The sequence below is a fragment of the Callospermophilus lateralis genome, chromosome 8 (assembly GCF_048772815.1).
Source record: "Callospermophilus lateralis isolate mCalLat2 chromosome 8, mCalLat2.hap1, whole genome shotgun sequence".
In the NCBI taxonomy this organism is placed as follows: domain Eukaryota; kingdom Metazoa; phylum Chordata; class Mammalia; order Rodentia; family Sciuridae; genus Callospermophilus; species Callospermophilus lateralis.
The window spans coordinates 133,475,091-133,496,796 of NC_135312.1; the positions used below are offsets into that span (position 1 = coordinate 133,475,091).

The following is a 21,706-nucleotide window of genomic DNA, read 5'->3' on the forward strand; positions in this document are numbered from 1 at the left end:
TTCCTCCCCGTTTTAGCCCTCATTTAAGGTAAGTTTATTAAATTTACCAACTAATTACTGACTTATTCCAAAGATTATTATAGGTTTACACCTGAACTTGAGTAAGTGTGGAGAACAACTGCAGTAAGTTTTTGTTTCTTATAAGGTTGACTATAAGTAACAAAGCTTTGCTGTGCAGTGATTATAGTCCGCAGGGCTCAGTAGCATTTCTTAAAGTAGTGCTGATATTGAGACACAACTTAAAATATCATTAGCTAGATATTCACCCAAACCAGGGCTCTTAAGAGAAAGAAGCTCACAAAGTAGTTCTTCGCTTAGAAGAAGTTAGAACTATACTGATGGATAGGTAGACATCAACTTCATTGACACTATAGTAGAGGGAATGCCAGAGAAGGAATTTAGAAAGTTCACAGTTAAAATGTTCTATGAGCTAAAAGAAATGTAAGAAGTGAAATCACAGAAAATATAGGAAGTGAAAGATCACTTCAATAAAGAGATAGATTCTGAAAAAGAACCAAACAAAAATCCTGGAAATAAAAGAATCAATAAACTAAATTAAAAATTCAGTGGAATGCACCACCAATAGATTAGACCACTTTGAAGACAGATTTTTAATCCTCAAAGACAAAGTACATAATCTTCAAAATAAAGTTGACCATAAAGAAAAGATGTTAAGACACCATGAACAGAATAGTCAAGAAATTTGTGATAACATCAAGAGGACAAATTTTAGAATCATTGTGGTAGATGAAGGCTCTAAAATACAAGCTAAAGGGATGTACAATCTTTTCAATGAAATAGTATAAAATTTCCAAACCTTAAGAATAAGATGGGAATTAAAATATGAGGCATACAGAACTCTCAATATACAAAATCACAATAGTTCCACTCCAAAACACCATATTATGAAAATGTCTAACATATAAAATAAATATAAAATTTTTAAAGCTTCAGGAGAAAAATGGTTGGTCACACTGAAAGGTAAACCAATCCATATTTCAAATGATTTCTCAACCCAGACCCTAAAGCCAGTGTATTATCACTTCTGGCTAGTGATAATACACATGAGGCACTGAAAGAAAATGGGTGCCAACCAAGAATACTATATCAAGCAAAAATTAAACTTCAGAATTGAAGAAGAGATAAAAACTTCCATGATAAATGAAAGCTAAAAGAATTCATAACTAGAAAGCCTATATTATAAAACATATTCATAAAATATTTCATGAAGAAATGAAAAAATAAAAATAAAAACCAGCATAGGGAGGAATTACATTAGAAAAGTCAATCAAAAAATAATGAAGTCCGATTTTAACATCAGAAATGAATGAAAAAATAAAAAATAAAATAATAAAAAAAAGAAATGAATGAAAAATGGCAGAAAATAAAACTCGCCTTCTGATAATAACATTGAATATAAGTGATCTAAAGTCTTTAATCAAAAAATACAGGTTCACAGACTGGATTGAAAAACAAGGCTCAACAATAGCTGTCTGCAAGAAACTCACCCCACAGGCAAGACATCCATACATTGAAGGTGAAAGGAGGGAAAAAACACACAATTCACCTGGGACTCATTTTATCTGTATTCTTATATCAGATAAAGTGGACCTGAAGTGAAGACTAATCAAAAGAGACAAAGAAGGTCACTTTATACTTCTTACAGGAATCATACATCAACAAGATATATTGATTGTAAATACTTATGTCCCAAACAACTAAGCATCTACGTACATCAAATAAATCTTTTTTTAATATTTATTTTTTAGTTGTAGTTGCACACAACACCTTCATTCCATTTATTGATTTTTACGTGGTGCTGAGGATCAAACCTAGGCCTCGCACATTCTAGGCGAGCACTCTACCACTGAGCCACAACTCCAGCCCCAAATAAACCCCTCTTAACATTAAGAATCAAATAGACAACAATACAATAATAGTAAGTGACTTCAACATATCTCTCTCCCCAATGGATAGATCATCCAATCAAAAACTAAGCTAAAATTCTACAGAACTAAAAAATACAATTAATAATATGGACCTAACAGATATCTATAGAGTATTTTATCCACCAATGACTGAATTCACTTTCTTCTCAGCAGCATCTAGAACAGTTTCCAAAATACACTGCTTTTGAGGTCACAAAGCAAATGCTGGCAAACACAATAAAACAGAGATAATACCTTGCATTCTATCAGAAATGAAATTAGATATAAATAAGATTAAAAAACAGAAACCACTCTAACATCTGGAGATTAAATAATATACTTTTAAATAATGATTGGATAGCAGAAGAAATCAAGGGAGAAATTAAAATAAAATTTTAGAGGTAAATGAGAATAGTGATACAACATTTCAAAATCTCTGGGCAGTATGAAGGCAGTTCTAAGAGGGAAATTCACAGCATTGAGCTCACACATTGAAAGAATAGAAAGATACCAAATAAATAAACTAACATTGCATCTCAAGGCCCTGGAAAAAGAAGAAGAAACCAAAATCAGTACAAGGCAGGAAATAATGAAAATCAGAGCTGAAATCAATGAAATTGAGATGAAAAAAAAAAAGAGCAATGAAACAAAGAGTTGGATTTTTGAAAGGATAAACTAAATTAATAAGCCCTTAGCCAAACTAACCAAAGAGGGCAAAAATCCAATTATCAAAATTTGAGATGAAAAAGGAAATATCACCACAAACATTATGAAATACAGGGTCATCAGAAACTATTCTGAAAATTTCTTTCCCAATAAGCTAGAAAAACTTGAGATACTGACAAATATCTAGAGATCTATGACCCATCCAAATTGAAGGATACAGAAAACTTAAACAGATCAATTTCAAGTAATGAAACTGAAGCAGTTATCAACAACATTCCAACAAAGAAAAGTCCAGGACCAGAGAGATTCTCGGCTAAGTTTTACCAGACCTTCAAAGAAGGACTACTATTAATCCTCTCAAATTATTCTATGAACAGAAAAGGAAGGAATACTGCCAAACTCTTTCTACAAAGCCAGTATCACCTGACACCAAAACCAGACAAAGACACATCAAGGAAAGAACACTTCAGACCAATAACCTCAGTGAACATAGATACAAAAATTTATAATAAAATATTGGCAAACCGCATGCAAAAACACATTAAAAAGAGAGTGCAACCCCAATCAAGTAGGTTTCATTCAGAGTTAACATATGGAAATCAATAAATGTAATTTACCACTTAAATAGGCTTAAGGACAAGAATTATATGATTATCTCAATAAATGCAGAAAAACCATTTGATAAATTTCAGCACCTATTCATGTTAAAAATACTGGAGAAACTAGGGACCAAAGGAACTTGCCTCAACACTGTAAAGGCCACATATGACCAATCCAAGCCCAGCATTACTCTGAATGGAGAAAACCTGCACGCATTACCTCTAAAAACAGAGAAGAATGGCCACTCTCACCATTCCTATTAAAACAGTCCTAAAACTCCAGCCAAAACAATCAGGCAACAGGAGGAAACAAGGGATGCAAACAGGAAAAGAAGAGCTCAAATTTTCTGTTTGCTGATGATATAATCTTATATTTAGAAGACCCAAAAACTCCACGAGAAGATTTTTAGAACTTATAAATAAATTAATCCAGCAAATTTATTTGGTGGGACAGAAGATCAACACTCATAAATCAATTGTGTACCTGTACAAAATGTTCAATCTACTGAAAAAGAAATTAGGAAAGCAATCCCATTCACAATAGCCTCAAAAAAAATGGGGGAATAAATCTAACAAAAGAGATGAAAGTTCTCTACAATGAAAACTATAGAATACTAAAGAAAAAAACTGAAGAAGACCTTAGAAGATAGAAAGATCTTCCATGTTCTTGGATACGCAGAATTCATATTACCAAAATGGCCATACAATCAAAAGCACTCCAGAGATTCAAAGCAATTCCCATAAAAAATACAATTAAGTTCTTCACAAAACCAGAAAAAGCATTTATGAAATTCACCTGGAAAAATAAGACCCAGAATAACCAAAGGAATCCCTAGTGAGAAAAGCAAAGCAGGAGGCATCACAGTACTGAACCTCAATTATACCACAGAGCTATAGTGACGAAACATATGGTCCTGGCACCACAGCAGGCATGAATGCCAATGGAACAGAATAAAAGACAACGACAAACCCACATAAACACTAGACAAAGGCGCCAAAAGCATACATTAGAGAAAAGATGGCCTTTTAACAAATGCTGCTAGGAAAACTGGAAATCTGTATGTAGAAGAATAAAATTTGACCTCTGTCTTTTGCCATGCACAAAACTCAACTCAAAGTGGATCAAAGACCCAAACCAGAAAGCCTACAGTGGTTAGAAGAAAATGTAGGCTCAACACACTCCAACATGGAGACTCAGGAAGTGACTTCCTTCACAAGGCTCCTACAGCACAAGAGGTAAAATAAAAAATCAATATGTGGGACAGCATCGAGTTAAAGAGCTTCTTCAAAGGAAAGAAACAATTAAAATCATGAAGAGAGAGCCTACAGAATGGGAGAAAATCTGCCTCCTGGTCCTCTGATAGGGCATTAACATACGGGATATACAAAGAACTATAAAACTTAAAATAACCCAAAAACCCAATCAATAAGTGGGTAAAAGAACTAAATGAAGACTTCCTAAAAGAACAAATAAAAATGGTCAATAAATATATGAAAGAATGTTCAACATCTCTAACAATTAGAGAAATGCAATTTAAATTGCATTGAGATTTCAATTCACTCCAGTCAGAATGGCAATTTTTAAGAATACAAGTAACATCCCAGTGGCTTGGGAGGCTGAGGCAGGAGGACTGTGAGTTCAAAGCCAGCCTCAGCAACTTAGCAAGGCCCTAAGCAACTCAGTGAAATCCTATCTCTAAATTAAACACAAAAAGGGCTGGGAATGTAGCTCAGTGGTTAAGTGCTCCTGGTTCAATCCCTGGTACCAAAAAAATGAAAAAGTAACATTAAATGTTGGTGAGGATGTAGGTGAAAAGGTAGACTCATACACCACTGGGAGGGCTGAAAACTAGTGCAACCACTCTGGAAAGCAACATAGAGATTCCTCAAAAAATTAGTAATGTGACCTAGCTATCCCACTCCTCTGTGTGTGTTCAAAGGATTTAAAATCAGCACAGGATAGTAAGATACATTAATGTTTATAGAAGCCAATAACTCATTCCCCTCAACAGACGAATTTAGTGTGTGTGTGCGCGCGCACCAAATTACTCAGCCATAAAAAATGTGTCAGTAAATAAATGAAAATAGAGACTATGATGCTAAGCGAAATAAGCCAGTCCTCAAAAGTCAAAGATATGTGGAAGCTAATCCAAAATAAGGGGGTGAGTGGGGGTGGAAGAATAAAACAACAGAAGAAAGATCAGTGGAGTAGACTTGGGGAATGGAGGGAAGGGAGAGAACGGGACAGGCAGACTGTGGAATGAGTCTGACCTCACCTTCCTGTGTACGTATATGAATATACCACAGTGAATCTCACCATCATGTACATCCACAGACGATAAATTAAAATTTAAAAAAACTATAAATGGCAAAGTATCAGTAGAGGGAGGGGAACAGGGGAAGAGAGGAGGGAAGTAAAGGGGGAAATATTGAGAACTGAATGAGAACAAATTTTTTTCCACGCTTTTACAATTATATCAAAATGAATCCCACAACTTCTATGTTTAACCAAAAAGAACCAATAAAAATGAATAAATAAATAAATTTTCAAAATGGAAACATTCAACTCACCATAGTTAGTTCTGCTGAAACATCCAATTTATAGTCAGAGCTAACTCATGATCAGCTCTATAGCCTATAATCTTTGTAAAACTCCTTCCTTATGAGTAATGTTAAGAAAAGCAAAACTCATAATATTCATCATCTGTTAAAAAAAATCAACTTTCAACTGGGAAGTACGTCACTAAAAAAACATAATCATTGCTATTAAAAGTACTGAAACAGCCATCAAAAACTCTTATAACAAACCTAATCACAAATTCTACCCTGCTCCATGTTGTGAACCACCTTTCAAACTGCTGTCCTTTAAAGTGAAATTGGTTCCAGTGGAAAAACTAACATGTCTTTTCAGAAACATGAGTGACAATATCCTGGCGTGAAAAGGTATGATTTGTGTTCTAATCACCAATCAATCAGACACTTTTCTGTTTTATACAGTGTTTATTAGCAATGTTTTGTTAAATGTCTCTTTCTAAATGCTGCGAAAGCCCCTAAATTCTATTACTTAGTTCTTAACTACTGCCCTGGCTTGTGGCTGGTTATCAACACAGAATTTTCAAGTATATGAGTCACTCTTTAAAAAGACATAATTAGCTCAAAATATCAAAAGTAATATTTCTCGGGCTCTAGCTGGCTCCTGAGGCCCGGAATCACGTTAGTTGCTCAGCACCACTTAGCACTGCTCACTGGCCATGCATCAGCCGTTTCAGCCTCACAGCGTGCACTCACGGAGATCAGCGTCAGTAACTGCAGTTCTGGTTTGATGAGCCTAACTGTGCCATCACAAAGAAGTAGACAGAAAATGCATCATAAGTTTAACTGGTAAAATGTAAATATCACGATTATACATTCATAAATTTATATAAATTTAAACAGTAAAAGGTTTTGTTATTTATTTTAAAAGTCTTTTTGGAATATATACACTAACTTAGCTTACATGCCAAGTATAAAGATGGGGCATTATGGCCAGGCGCAGTGGCGCACACCTGTGATCCCAGTGGCTCAGGAGGCTGAGGCAGGAGGATCACAAGTTCAAAGAAAGGCTCAGCTACTTAGTGAGGCGCTAAACAACTCTGTGAGACCCTGCCTCTAAATAAAATGCCAAATGAGCTGGAAAGTGGCTCTGTGGTTAAGCACCCCTGGGTTCAATCCCTAGTACCAAAAAAAAAAAAAAGATGGCGCATTTTGATCTCTAAAATCTGAATGAATGTGAACCCACTTCCTGGTTATGATTCTAAGATGAATGCAGGTGAGGAATAAAGAGACAAATACATAGCACCAAGCACTGCAGTAAATACCAGAATTACAAGAATGAAAATATCAGTTTCTGCCTTTGCTTAGTGGGGAAAAGAGAGAAGGAACCCACGACAATACACTTGGAGCACAAGACAGAGGCACATATGAGAGCTCTACAGCCTCGTAAACAACAACTGGTTGGGAAGAGAATTGGGGAGCTAAAGAAAAAGAGAAGTTTAAACAGAAATAACAACAAAGGAAGGCTTGAGGGACAGTGTCCAACCTATGTAGAAAACCACTAGCAACTGTGGGTGCCAGAGTAACGTGGGAGGTATGGAATGACAGAAGGTGTGGAGACCTGGCCTCCATTGAGTGAAGAGTTTGCAGGGTCTAGAGGTCAGATATCCTTGGACAGTCCTGCTCAGGAAGTAAACTGAAGGTAAGTTTGAGACACAACCCAAGGCAAGAAGATTAACTGGCATTTTAGTAGTCAAGGCAAAAATAACTAAGGTAATAAGGGCTGAAACATACTCGAAATTTCATCACCAGAACTTTGAGATTCAGTAGGTAAGATGAGACAGAAGGGATTGAAGTGGACTGGATTTCTGGTTGGTGACTGCCAGCATCTCTCTATGCATACATAGGCACAAATAAATGGAAGTATGATTATCATGGTCATTTTCCTTCCTACTTCTCATTGACATAAACAATGTTAAAGACCCATGTTTCATAATCACATAAAATGTATATACTTATATAATAGTATGTACTTGGCTTTCTAATTTCTCACTTGAAAATACAGTTCAGAAAGCCCTAATGGCGGCATAACAGTCCATATGGAGGATGCAGAATAGTCACTCATTTAGCTACTGATGAGCTTTGTACTCTCTTTTTATTTTTGTTTTTCTCTAAAAAAGTCTTCACCCAAGACACACCAATGCACATTCTCACCAGCAAAGTGTGAGAACATGGAAAGTGGAAAATAACAACTTGATGGGGAAGAGATCTGGCCAGTGCCACCTCAACCAAGGGATTGAGGTTACGAAAACCACTGAACTGAGAACTTGTCACAGAACAGAGGAGACTAGGGAGACAGGCTGACTAGAGGCAATTTGATATCCTGGGTTGAATCCTGGAACAGAAAAAGAACATTAGTGGCAGAATGGTGAAATCTGCCAACAAATAAAGTTCAGACTTTGGTTAATAGTACTTACCAGTGTTAGTTTTCTTAGTTTTGACAAATGAGCAACAGCGGTACAGGATGTCAACATCAGGGGCACCGGGGAGAAGGGTTTAAGGGAATGCTGTAATACCTTTGCAACTCCTCTGTAAATCTAAACTCACTTCAAAATTTGAAACTTATTTCAAAAAACAAACAAAATTAAATGTAGCTGTTTTAATTCAGATTTTTATATTGCATGGGTCATATTAATCAGTACTATACAAATACTCTTCCATCACCATCTGAAACCCTATGGTACAAGCTATAAAATTCTCATTGAGTAAATGACTTTCAATTTTCTTTCAATGAAAGTCTTAGTTGGTTTATTCTGCTTTGCTCTAAACAGATAACAGTTTATTTACAGCTCTCTTGCAAAATTTAAAGACACTTTAATTGGTTTTTAATGATGTATAACAAATAGATTAAAGAAGATGAATTTCAGATAATGCTAATAAGTTTCTCAATTCCTAATGTTTTCAAGAATTCCAAGTTGACACTAAATATCCCCCCCCCCAAAGTTATTTGACTCTCTCAGGACTTAATTTGAAGTAATGCCTATATATATATATATATATATATGCATTTTTTTAATCATACGCAACAGTATAGCAATTCCACACAGAGAAAAGAGCTATAAATTAACCTGTGGGAGGCCAACCTTATGGGTGACTGAGTTACACTCCCCAGCTGGTGCTGAGGCGCTCAGTCACAGAAATGGGTGTGTCTTGCTACAGCCCCAGGGGTGAAGCTATGTTCACCTGTTCCTTTGTAATATAACCCCTTGCCCTGTTTAGGATAGAATCTTCCATGGAAGTGCCTTGTGTGTGTCCCCTCCTCTTACTGTGCCCTTGGGTGTGGCCTACCCAGGTGTCAGTCAACCTGCTGACAGTGGACATCATGAAGATAGACTCAGCCCCCTGAAACCTGACCCCTTGCCTCATTTGAATAGCTTCTCCTCAATAAAAGGGGTCAGCGCGTGCTCTCGCTCTCTCTCTCTTTCTGCGGACATTAGGGTCAGAGGAGTCGTCACAGCAACCCCAAAGAAAAAGGTATTTGTGTCTCTTGTGTGGTTATTTCGTGCAGCCCAGTCAGCCCAGTTTAACTAGAGTGACCCCTGAGCCTTTTAGTCGCCAGAACAGAAACCTAGCATTAACCAGTCCTACTGACACTTTTTTCTTACTGGAGGACAGACATTTTCCCTATTCCAAATCCATTACATTATTCTTTTCTTCTCTCTCTCTCTTTTAAAGTGGGCAAGGTATAATGCCTTTTATCAAAGTGGCCAATACATGTAGTCATATGACACTATTAGGAACACAAGGACGATTCTAGGGACAGAGAAAAACCACACACAATAAAAAATGTCATGACAAATGAATATGGGCTCTATGTGGCAAGGGTTCCTTCTTCCAACCCACCCACCAGTATTACCTCCACAGCCTCCTCAGAGACATACCCATGTGCCAACATTCCTCTTCTATAGTAAGCCTGTAAGAACTCTACAGATGTACCTAAGGTGATTTTTATCCCCCAAACAATAAGCATGTTGACAATCACATGCAGTTTAAAACTGATTTTTAGTTACAAAATATATATGAAAAAATGATAATTTCCAAAAAGAACATACAGATTATTAACTAGAATTTTGAAATTTCAGGATTATTTATGTGAATCAATGTGTAATATAACTTCCTTAGTCAGCTTCATATAGACCATAAAAGATAATAGGCAATTCATCTCCCTTTGATTAAGATTCACACTGGTATGCTTCTGATCAAATGCTGGTTCTGTCCAAGGTAGGAAGGCTGCCTGCATTGGTGACTGCAGATTAGGGAGGTGAACACCAAATACCAAGAGAGAAACCTTCTGGATTATATCAGCAGATCAACCTTTAAGTCATATACATCAAGAAAGGACAGACAGTTGGGCCCAGTGGTGCACATCTATAATCCCTGTGGATTGCAGGAGGATTGCAAGTTGAAAGCGAGCCTCCACAATGGCGAGGCACTAAGCAACTCAGTGAGACCCTGTCTTTAAATAAAATACAAAAACACTTCAATCCCCAGTACAGAAAGAAAGAAAGAAAAGACATAATATCTGAATCTTGATAGAACTCAACATAGAGACCAGAAAAATATTTTTGATACAGATTTTTTTCTGGGGGAGGTACCAAGGATTGAATTAAGAGGCACTCAACCACTGAGCCACATCCCCAGCCTTATTTTGTATTTCATTTAGAGACAGGATCTCACTGAGTTGCTTCCACCTCACTTTTGCTGAGCTGGCTTTGAACTTGAGATCATTCTGCCTCAGCCTCCCAAGCCGCTGGGATCACAGGTGTGCGCCACAGTGCCCAGCCTCCAATAGGGATTTACTGTACTTTTCCTATTGAAAGACAAAACATTAAGAGTGAATAGTGAATGACTACTGTAGAAATCTTAATGATTGTTTTTAAAAACTAAAATATCATACATAATGTATTCCAGAAAATGGAATACTTAAAAAGTAAGATATTACCCTAGTACAAGGTCTTTAGATTGCACATTTTGAAGAAACTGAGTTAAGCTCATTTATTTTCATACCACCAAGTGCATGGGGCTCCATTAGAAATCAGGTGTCCTGAGTTTCTATAATGAAACACTCAGCTGTGTGTAACTATGGGAAATGACATATTATCTCTAGGCTAAATATGTATGACTCCGAGATGTGGAGAAACCAAAAGCTGAAGTCTCAACCTGTCTATTGCTTCTATTTAAGGACCAAATAAGGTTCCATGTAATCTTTACTTCCTTCCAGCAGCCTCGCCTAATAACCACGAGTTTTTAAATTACTTTTAAATGACCACAGCAAACTGGGCACAGTAGTACACGAGTACAATCTCCGCTATTTGGGAGACTGAGGCAGAAGGATCACAAGTTCAAGGCCATCCTAGGCCACTTAAAAGGACACTGTCTCAAAATATAAAATAGGCTCAAGATAAAGCTCAGTGGTACAGTGCTTGCATAACTTGCATGAGGCCCTGGTTTCAATCCCCTGTACTGCTTTTTTAAAAAGGCCACAAAGGGGAGCTGGGGTTGTGGCTCAGCAGTAGAACATTTGCCTCACACATGTGAGGCACTGGGTTTGGTCCTCAGCATCACATAAAATGAATGAACAAAATAAAAGTACTGTGTCCATCTACAACTAAAACAATATTAAAAAGGGGGGCACAAAGAGATTACAAAAAATTGATATTCTTAAATTTGTTCAAATTTTCAAGAATACAACCTATCCTTAAGTTTCTAGAACGTATTAAACAGGCTTTCCCCACACACTTACAGACAGTAATAAAAATGTTATAATTATGATAAGTGAAAATAATTTAGGAGTAATTCTTACTTATTTGTTTTTGTTTTTTTGAATTTTAATATTTATTTATTGTTTTAGTTTTCGGCGGACACAACATCTTTGTTTGTATGTGGTGCTGAGGATCGAACCGGGCTGCACGCATGCCAGTTGAGCGCGCTACCGCTTGAGCCACATCCCCAGCCCGCTTATTTGTAACTGTTATTCCTAACTACACATAAAATGTCATCCTAAAAATATATATTGCAGTCCCTTATCAGCTTGGTAGACTCTTGGTACCTAAACCTTTCACCCTTAAGTGTTTCAAGTTGTACTGATTGGCTTTTCCAAAAAGTTTTTCATCCATAGAATAGATTCCTTCAAAAATGAAACAGCAATTAAACCCCTATCCCTCACCACGCACAAAACTCAACTCAAAGTGGACCAAGGACCTAGGAATTAAACCAGAGATCCTGCATTTAATAGAAGAAAAAGTAGGCCCAAATCTTCATCATATCGGATTAGGCCCCTACTTCCTTAATAAAACTGCTATAGCACAAGAATTAAAATCAAGAATTAATGAATGGGGCAGATTCAAACTGAAAACCTTCTTCTCAGCAAAATAAACAATCTGTGAGGTGATGAGAAAGCCTACAGAATGGGAGCAAATTTTTACCATTTGCACAATAGATTAGAACACTAATCTCTAGGGTATATAAAGAACTCAAAAAAGCTAAACTCCAAAAAAATACCCAAATAACCCAATCAATAAATGGACCAAGAACCTGGACACTTCTCAGAAGAGGATATACAATCAGTCAACAAATATATGAAAAAATGTTCAATATCTCTAGCAATTAAAGAAATGCAAATCAAAACTACTCTAAGACTTCACCTCATTCCAGTCAGAATAGCTGCTATTAAGAATACAAACAACAATAAGTGTTGATGAGGATGTGGGGGGAAAGACACACTCATACACTGATGGTGGGACTGCAAATTGGTGCAGCCAATATGGAAAGCAGTATGGACAATCCTTGAAAAACTGGGAATGGAACCACCATTTGACCCAGCTATCCCATTCCTAGGTCTATACCCAAAGGACTTAAAAAATCAGCATACTACAGGGACACAGCCACTTCAATGTTTATAGCAGCACAATTCACAATAGCTAAACTGTGGAACCAACCTAGAATCCCTTCAGTAGATGAATGGATAAAGAAAATGTGGCATATATACACAATGGAATATTACCCAGCAATGAAAGAGAATAAAGTCATGGCATTTGCAGGTAAAGGGATGGAGTTGGAGAATATAATGTTAAGTGAAGTTAGTTAATCCCAAAAAACCAAATGCTGAATGTTTTCTCTGATATAAGGAGACTGATTCATAATGGGGTTGGGAGGGGGAGCATGGGAGGAATTGACAAAATCTAGATAGGGCAAAGGGGAGGAGGGATGGGAGAAGGCATAGGGGTAGGAAAGGCAGTGGAACGAGAAGGGTATCATTACTCTAAGTACATGTATGAAGACGGCGAATGGTGTGACTATGCTTTGTGTACAACCAGAGATATGAAAAATCGTGCTCTATGTGTAGTATGAACTGTGTTGCATTCTGCTGTCATATATAACAAGTTAGACTAAAAAAATGAAATACCATTGGGTATTGAAAATCAAAATAACTTTCTCATGGGATTATTAAGGATAAAAACGTGGAAAGAACACTTTGAAAATTAACTTATGACAAAACAGGAAACCAGGGGGATGCATAAAACACATCACAAACACCCTGAACCTCGAAGGAGGCTCTCCTGGAGGGAGGCTATCCTGGAGCAGGTGGGTGACTACACACAGCTACTCTTTCCACAGCGGGAGGAAAACCTGCACAGTTCATGGGCTGCCTTGAAAAACCCGCGTGGTATCCGCATCCCACACACCCAGGCTGCTGAGGCGCAAGGACCTGGCATCCAGAAGGGCGCAGCCTCGCAGGGGGCCGTTTCCAGAACCTTCCGCAGAGGCGCCCTCCAAGGCGCGGAACCGGCGGGAGCGGACTTGGCCCAGACCCCAGGGTCGCCGAGGTCCCGCTCGGGCCGCCCGGCACGTGCGCCCTGGGCTGCCCACCGTCCCCCTCTGCACTCACTCGGAAGCGCCGCTGGCGGAGGCGCAGGAGCCCGAGGAGCTCGTCCAGTCTGCAGAATCGCCCTCCTCGTCTTCCTGCGAAGCGGAACTTGCGGGGAGCGTGTCCGGGCTTCCACGCGAGGCCCCCAAGGTCGGCGATGCCATCGTGAGGGATGCACGGCCGCCGCTGGGGCCTTCACAGCCCGCCGCCTCCGCCCGCAGCGGCCGCCATGTTGCTGCCGCCGGGGAAGGGGCGGGGCCACGTGACCGCGCCGCGCCGCTGCCATTGGTGGAGACGCGGGTTGCCGGGGCGACGAGGAAGCCGCCCGCGGAGCACGCCCGGGCTCGAACTGGGCGAGGAGCTGACTCTCCGCGAGCGTGTCTCGGTGGCTGCAAGGGGACCGCTGAAACGTCACCGCTCCTTTTCCCCTCAGCGTTCTCCCCTGGGGGCTGCACAGCGTATCACACCGGGGGGAGAACCCCTGTCCCGTTTCCTGTTCGCACTGGGGCGGGTTTTCTATGCAGAACCGAGCCGCCGAGGCGCCCGGCTCGGTCCGTTTACAAGTAGAGGAAACGATCTTGCCTTAGGGACGCTGCGTCCCTTCACCAAACGGACGGGTCTGAGCACCTCTAGGCGACCTGTGGATGCGCTCACTAGTTGCCCTATGTCTCTATGTGCAGCACTTGGAAACAGTCTTACGTTTCTCATGAATGCTAGGAACTCCGACAAGTTAATGTTATCCGTAAAAAGCGCCTGCTTCCATGAACACCAGAACAGCCACTCCTTGGAATGATGGCCATACAAGGAAGAAAGCAAACTAAGCCACTAACAACCGCACTGCTTCTACCAACTAACTTATAAAAGACCTCTTCCTTGTAGGAGCTAATGTGAAGCTAAATACAGAGGGAGAGTGTGCATGTCACTCAACCCACTGGTGTTACTGCTCAGGGAGGGATGGAGACACTGCTTTCTGGAGCAATGCTGTGAGGGATGGCACGGTACCATGAGGGACAGAGTTGCTACCTGCTCAGCCTTTGAGAGTAAATTGTGTCTCACATACCATCTCCAGGTTCTTTCTTTGACTTTTCAGCAACCTACCCTACTGCCCTAGCACCACTGGGCTGTGGATCTGAAACTAGGCTTTATGGCTTTATTTGTATTACTTTCTAAATTTGCTTTTTGTATAATTATATAACAACTGTTGAATTTTATTTTATAGCTTAATTGTATTGATTTATAAAATTGGTTTTATCTTATACTAGAACTATAAAGCATATTCCATATGTTTACTTAACATTATAAAAAATTGAAGCCATCTCTGGAAATCCTCGAGTTTCTCCCTAAAAGTGATTCCTACAATCCTCAACAGGAGACCAGTTTGTAAAAGGATGATGGAGAGGGAGGTCCTTGAGGAGGCAGGCAGAGATGGCTCCTGAGTAGAAGAAGGAAGGATATGACCTCCCTCAACACCTCTTCTTGAAAACTGGAAGGAAGGACCAAAAGAGGGGACCAAAAGAGGGAGGGCATGGGTGGCTACCTACCGGTTTCAGCAGGAAACTGAGGCAGTCAGGTGTGATTTTGTTCATTTTGTTTGTTAATAGGCAGCCGCCTTGCCAACTTATAGTGACAGAAGAAGTAATGGGCCAGGAATTTGAAGCAAGGCAAGAAGGGAACAACTATTTTCATCAGCATTGTGACCAAAAAACAAACAAACCAAAAAAAGGGACTACTTTTAAAATCAGAGAAATGATATTATTAAAAAAAGTTGAAGTCACATTTAATAGTTATCTTACATTTTCTGGCAAAACGTACGTATGTACTTATTCTCACCAAAGTCTCAAATGTTAAAAATTACTTAAGATTCCATTCCAAAATAAAAAGTGCTTTAGGCCTCTTTAAAAAGTTAGCCTTTCTTCATTTTTAAAGCAATTTGTTAGAGTAAAGAAAGATATTTTAAATTTTAGAAAAATATCAGATTTTCTTCTCACAAATAATAATCTATGTTTTTCTATAAGCATCTAATAATTTTACACCATGCTCATAAAATTCCTCTAGCATCACATTAAACACTGTAGATTCTTTAAGAACAGTTTTTCCAATACTACAAATAATTGAGCACTAATTAGGGGTTAGAAGCTTTATTTCCCACTGTATCTTAATTAAGTTAATGAACTGTGTCCAGCTTCCCTCATTAAACAAATCCCTGGTGTTTGTTCAACATAGACAGGTAACAGGATCAGAACCTCTAGGGGAGGGGCCTGGAAATCTTTTTATTTCAAATGAGCATCCCCACCAACTCTACAAACCTGGGAAACCTCCCTAAGCTCTCCCTCAGTCCTGCACTTCTAAGTATAGGCTCAGTGGCCACTTCCAGAATAGGCTGGAACCACTCCCGTCTTCTGAATTTGAGCCCCTCAGGCTGGCCTCTCTTGCTACTCCAGAACCCACCATCTGCATAACGTTGAGCAAATCAACCTCTCCAATTTTCTTATCTGTAAATTCAGATATTGGTATCTACTTCACAGCATTGTTTGAAATCCAATGAATTAATCCATGTAAAACAGCTAGTACATACAGTATTAATAAAACTTAGCAGTTCTATACCATTTGCTCACACAGTTTTCTCCTGAGATGATACTTCTCCAAAATTCACTCCTTGAAATACAGTATTACATAATCTCTCAAGACCTTTTCCATTAGCCTTCCCAGACACCTCTCCTCCCTCTGTTAGAATTCTTCTTTCCACCTTTCCCATCACAATATATCCCATGAGGTTCTGGTATAACTAATATCAGTCTGTCATAGATATCTTTGCTACCAAATGACAGTGTCCTAGAGCATATGACTGGATCTTGGTTTTTTTTTTTTTTTTGAATTTTTTAATATTTATTTTTTTAGTTTTTCGGCAGGCACAACATCTTTGTTTGTATGTGGTGCTGAGGATCGAACCCGGGCCGCACACATGCCAGGCGAGCGCGCTACCGCTTGAGCCACATCCCCAGCCCTGGATCTTGTTTTTTAATCATTCGTTTTTTACAAAGTTGAATAGGAGCAAAAGAATGCCACATAAAAGTTTTATCTTCTAAGAACTGTTCCTTCCCCTAGATGTGTCTTCCTTGGCTAATGGACAAAAGACAATGACAAAGAAATAATAACAGTTACCACCCTGTTTTTTTTTTTCACAATTGAAAAAAATAGCAATAATTTTTATCCTTAATTTTCAGGGTGTGGTATTTATTAGCTAATCGTATTTCTCACTTCACATATCATATTTGCCCCAACCTTATTAATACTTAACATCCTTTATATGTATTGGAGAGGACAAAGAAAGGAAAAAAATAAGATGCCATTTTCAGGGCCTTTGTCTATTGGATAATTAACAATCCCAACAAAACTTGAAAGATTTAGAATGAGGAGTATTCTCATTACTGGTTTTTAACTACACAAATGGCCAGCCTCTTCTGAGGCCCCAAAATGTTTAGTTTAAAACATATAATATGTGAGGTCCTTGTTTCCATAGATTATCATCTCAAATAGGCAAACAATATGATTCTGACATAAAATACAGGAGATAAGAACATAATTAAATATTTAGTATCCTCAGCAGGTTCAAGAGCTCTTTCCCTAGTGGGACGATAAGCTAGCACTAAGCAATAAGTGAAAACAAGGCCACAGAGGTTACATTCATTAAAACCTTCAAACCACAAGGTAAGAATTCATGTAGCAGAGTCTTGTTAGGAGCTAATTAAAATCTTCTTAATTGTGAAAACAGAAATAATACTTCATAAACTGTGTGGAAATACAACTGCTATTATTTTCTTAAATCATGAATAAATAATTTGGTAGGCCAGCAAAATGGAGACTTTATATAATGTGGAATTTTTCAGATTCATAATCAAATCATGGTATATAAAATAGCATTAGCAATGATAAATTTATGGAATTAAGTTATGGTCTAGAATTCCAATTTTCTTACATAAAAATTGAATTGCTTATAAAAATTTATGGAACTTAACTATTATAAGATCATGCATTCTATGTTTGAATGATAATTATGGAATTACTCATGAGGAACCCAAAGTCATCATAAAGTAATTACAGTAGACAGCACAAAGCTTAAGCCCCAAGCCCAGTTAATTTGCTCCTACTTATCTTCATTTTATATCTTCACTTACAAGTTTGGTGAACTGTTCTACTGTCATAGACTAGTTTTGTCAGGCAGAAGTAAAGGAGACCCCTTAAAGCAGGAACACAACAGCCCCAGGTAGATGGCCCACATCTGCTGAGGAAGAGGAAAAGGAAAAAGAAGAACCAAAACACAGACTCCACATAGGAAAAAATAAAATATAGCTTATAAATGAGTGCCCAAAGCCCTACTAGCATCTTAAAAAAAAAAAAAAAAAAATCACAGCATTGTCAAACCCTGTAAGGATCTGACAATGGACTGTCAAAATGCTCGATAATCCGTAAGTGCCATGCTTTTCCTAGTAAGAGGATCTGAGTTCTGTGATTCTAGCACTGATGACCAAAAGAACACAGGCAAAGTCAGCAATGATAATCTCTGCCCACCATGCAGGGTTGTCAAAATTCAAATGAGATAATCATTGAAACCCAATGCCTTACACATTTAAAAACAGCAGTGTATGCTTTATGCTCTACTTTCAATATTTTGGTTTTATGATTTATGTCAGTTTTTACTTTCAGAGTTTAAAAAGATATTTTATATTTTTTTAAAATATTTATTTTTTAGCTTTAGGTAAACACAATATCTTTATTTTATATTTATGTGGTTCTGAGGATTGAATCCAGTGCTCATGCATGCTAGGCGAGCACTCTACCACTGAGCCACAACCCCAGCCTATATTCTTTTTTTTTTTTTTTCATTTTTTAATTTTTTTGTAGTTCTAGATGTACACAATGCCTTTATTTTATTATTATTTTTTTAATGTGGTGCTGAGCATCGAACCCAGTGCCTCACTCTTGCTCTGCCACTGAGCTACAGCCCCAGTCCCAATATTTTATACTATTAATAGCATGAATATTACTTAATGGGGCACACTTTTAACCCTGGAAGCTCTAGATGTTTGAGGTGTTTTTAATATGCACATTTTTGCTGTTGACAAGAGTATGAAATTTGGACCATAAAACATTTTCAGGAACTTGCCTTTAGTTGACTCTCTGCTGGTTTTGGTGCCCCCCAAAATCAACATTTTAGCTGGACCAGCATCATTTATTAGCCATTAGGCCTTGGACAAAGTAGCTCAACTGAGCCTCTCACAGGCTTTATGAATAGCTATACTTTATGTTTTAAGATTTTTGCTACCATAATCCCCTATATTTGACAGAATCTTAGTTTTATAGAGTGCTTCTATATAATCAGAAATTCATGATACTGCCATATGAGATGGGTCTTATACTCTTTACAGTACCAAAAGAACAGAAAGTAGTTTTTCATTTAGTATTGAGCAGGTTTATTCCAGAAATGCTCAACTACTCACTTCCAAAATAATCATCTCAGTCTCAATGACTATAGTTTAAACATATTCTTTTGTGCTGGTTTATCAGGCGGGTTTGTGCTTTGGATCTGAAACCCTGTTGTGTTAACAGACAAGTTAAATATCTTGCCAAGTCATACAGCTAATATACAATAGAAATAGGACTCCAAAGGAATTGATAAATTGGGAAAGCCTCATGCACAATTAAAAAAAATTTTGCAAAACACTAGTGAGTACTAACATGATTAGTTTAGTACTTCTAAGATTCAAGATGACACAAAAATGTTAACTCAAGTAAACTTAACAGAAATGCAATACTGAAGCTTTCCGCTTAGAAACCTCAACTTTTTTCCCTGAAAGCAGAATAGCTGAATATTTTTTTTTTCCTGAGCAATAGTCATTTTTAGTTTGACATTTTGTAGTTAACACCTCATGCACAGAAAAGTCTGCAACTTTGCATCAATTTTGGTTTGGCTGAAATATCTTTCTCAAAAGCACAGCAATTTAATGCTTTACATTTTGAAAAACCACATTTGCAATGGAAAATATACAAGTAATTAAAAAAAAACACTCAGAAAACATACTCTTTAGAATAAAATGTAAAAATAAAATAATCTGATGCTTTCTCTTGTATATGAATTTCTGTGGCCCAAGGCCACTGGAGTCTTTAATGCAATTGCCAGAATTTTGTGGATAACTTAAAAGGGATGTTTTAAAAGAAAAACATAAAACATTGTAAAACCAGTTTTAAAAAGAAGCCATGAGTTAGTCTAGTTCATGAGAACTATGGTTGATAAATTAGCATGATTTAAAGGTAATCTGATTTCTCTAATTTCTATTACATTATGTCTAAACAAATCTTTTTATATGCAAGCAAGACATTTGATTACACATGAATGTATTTATAAAGTTTCATCAAATGAAAGAGAAACTTTGACAGATGTCTCAAATTTTTAACAAGTGTTTGAAAAACATCACTAATAAAATAGTGCATTATAAAAACAAAAATATTTCATATACTGTTAAAAAGAAATCACTGTTAGCCATGATACTGAAAAACACATTTATAGCTTCAGAGTCCCTTGGCTCCTATAGCATATGGGAGCAGTTATTCATAATTCAGATGAAGTAGCTTTTCATTTAATATTGAGCAGGTTTATTCCAGAAATACTCAACTACTCACTTCGGAAATAATCATCTCAGTCTCGATGACTATAGTTTAAACATATTCTTTTGTGCTGGTTCATCAAGCAGGTTTGTGCTTTGGACCTGAAACCCTGTTGTGTTAATCACTTTGGAATTTTTTGGCACTCAACATTTAAAACATGAAAAATACGAAGAAATTCTGTTACAGGAGAGTCTTAAGTATTTAAAACAAACACTGTTCCTAACATTACCAGTCATGCTGTGAATGAATTTCTAGTTAACGCTTCCTGGGGTTATTTCCGAACTGTGATTTTACCAAATGCAAGGGGAATTACCCTTAAAAATTTAGGAATTTTAGCTGCTCGTTTGACAATATTTTATATGGTAGCAGCTTTGTTGAGGGATGGGAAAGGGATGGAGGAAACCAACCGTAGAAAATTGCAAGTTTCAGAAGACAGCACAAATAGAAGGAACCCAATTTTCCCCTTGAACAATATTTCTTTTAACTACACTTCCAATGGAACAGGATTTCTACAGTTCATATGGTTTTGTACAAGGACTTAAAAGGATCACTTGAAACGTTTACAGATGAGAGAACTCACATAAACCTCCCCCGACAGATATTTACTAAGGGCCACTTACTGTTTCTCACCACAGATGCATTCAAGAGACACTGTTGCTATATTTCTAAAGCAGGCTTTTGTGTTTTGTGTTCTGTGTGCTTCCCCCTCCCCACAGCACATCTTATGCCGGCCTGGCCTTCCCGGAGTGACCGCGGTGTGGATGGCCTGGCTCTTCCTCCGGTCGCTGCTTGGAGGGCAGCAGAATTGTTTGTGGATTCTCCTTCTCTTTGATAAACTCGTCACTGTTCCTATGGCTTTATGTCTGTGAGTCTGTTTTGGATAAGACTGGACAAAGTCCTGGCAGTCGATGGCCACACTGCCGGCCGACCGAAGGCTGGGGTTCTCGCCCTCCTTCGGGGAACCCCTCAATTCCTGGTGTGCAAAGTGGTCGCGCACGCGTGTGGGGCGTGACGGAGGGGTGGGGTGGGACGGAGTCGAAACAGAGGCTCCTTGCAATTCCCGGCACCTCCCCGAGGAGACCCCGCTCTTCCCGAGGAGCCCGAGGTGCCCGAGGTGCCGGCGCGCTCCTTCCCTGCTTCGGAAGTGGCGCTTCTGGAGGTGGGTAACCCCACCGCGCGGCCCGAGGGTCGCCAGGGCCCGACGCTGCAAGGGGTGGGGTGCAGGTCCCTGGCCCTGCGGGGAAGCCCGGCCTGACGCCCCTGAGGACCCTGGAAGTCCCTCGGCCACAACGCCCCGGACCCGCGCCGTCTCCCCGCAGCCCCCGCGGCGCGACACTGACCTGTGTAGCAGGACGCGCTGCACCGAGTCCACGTCCTCCAAGCTGCGGCGC

At 38.7% G+C, this 21,706-nt stretch overlaps 1 protein-coding gene across 2 annotated transcripts in view; it reads right to left on the minus strand.

Annotated features, from left to right (window-relative positions):
* Intu (inturned planar cell polarity protein) overlaps nt 1-13,876 on the minus strand; it is a 92,243-nt gene extending 78,367 nt beyond the window's left edge. For both annotated transcript variants that reach the window (XM_076864308.2, XM_076864309.2), the window contains exon 1: nt 13,674-13,876. In XM_076864308.2, the coding sequence (XP_076720423.2) occupies nt 13,674-13,816 (143 nt within the window). In that variant the 5' untranslated portion in view covers nt 13,817-13,876. The remainder of the gene's footprint in view (nt 1-13,673) is intronic.
* Nucleotides 13,877-21,706: the final 7,830 nt, after the last annotated feature.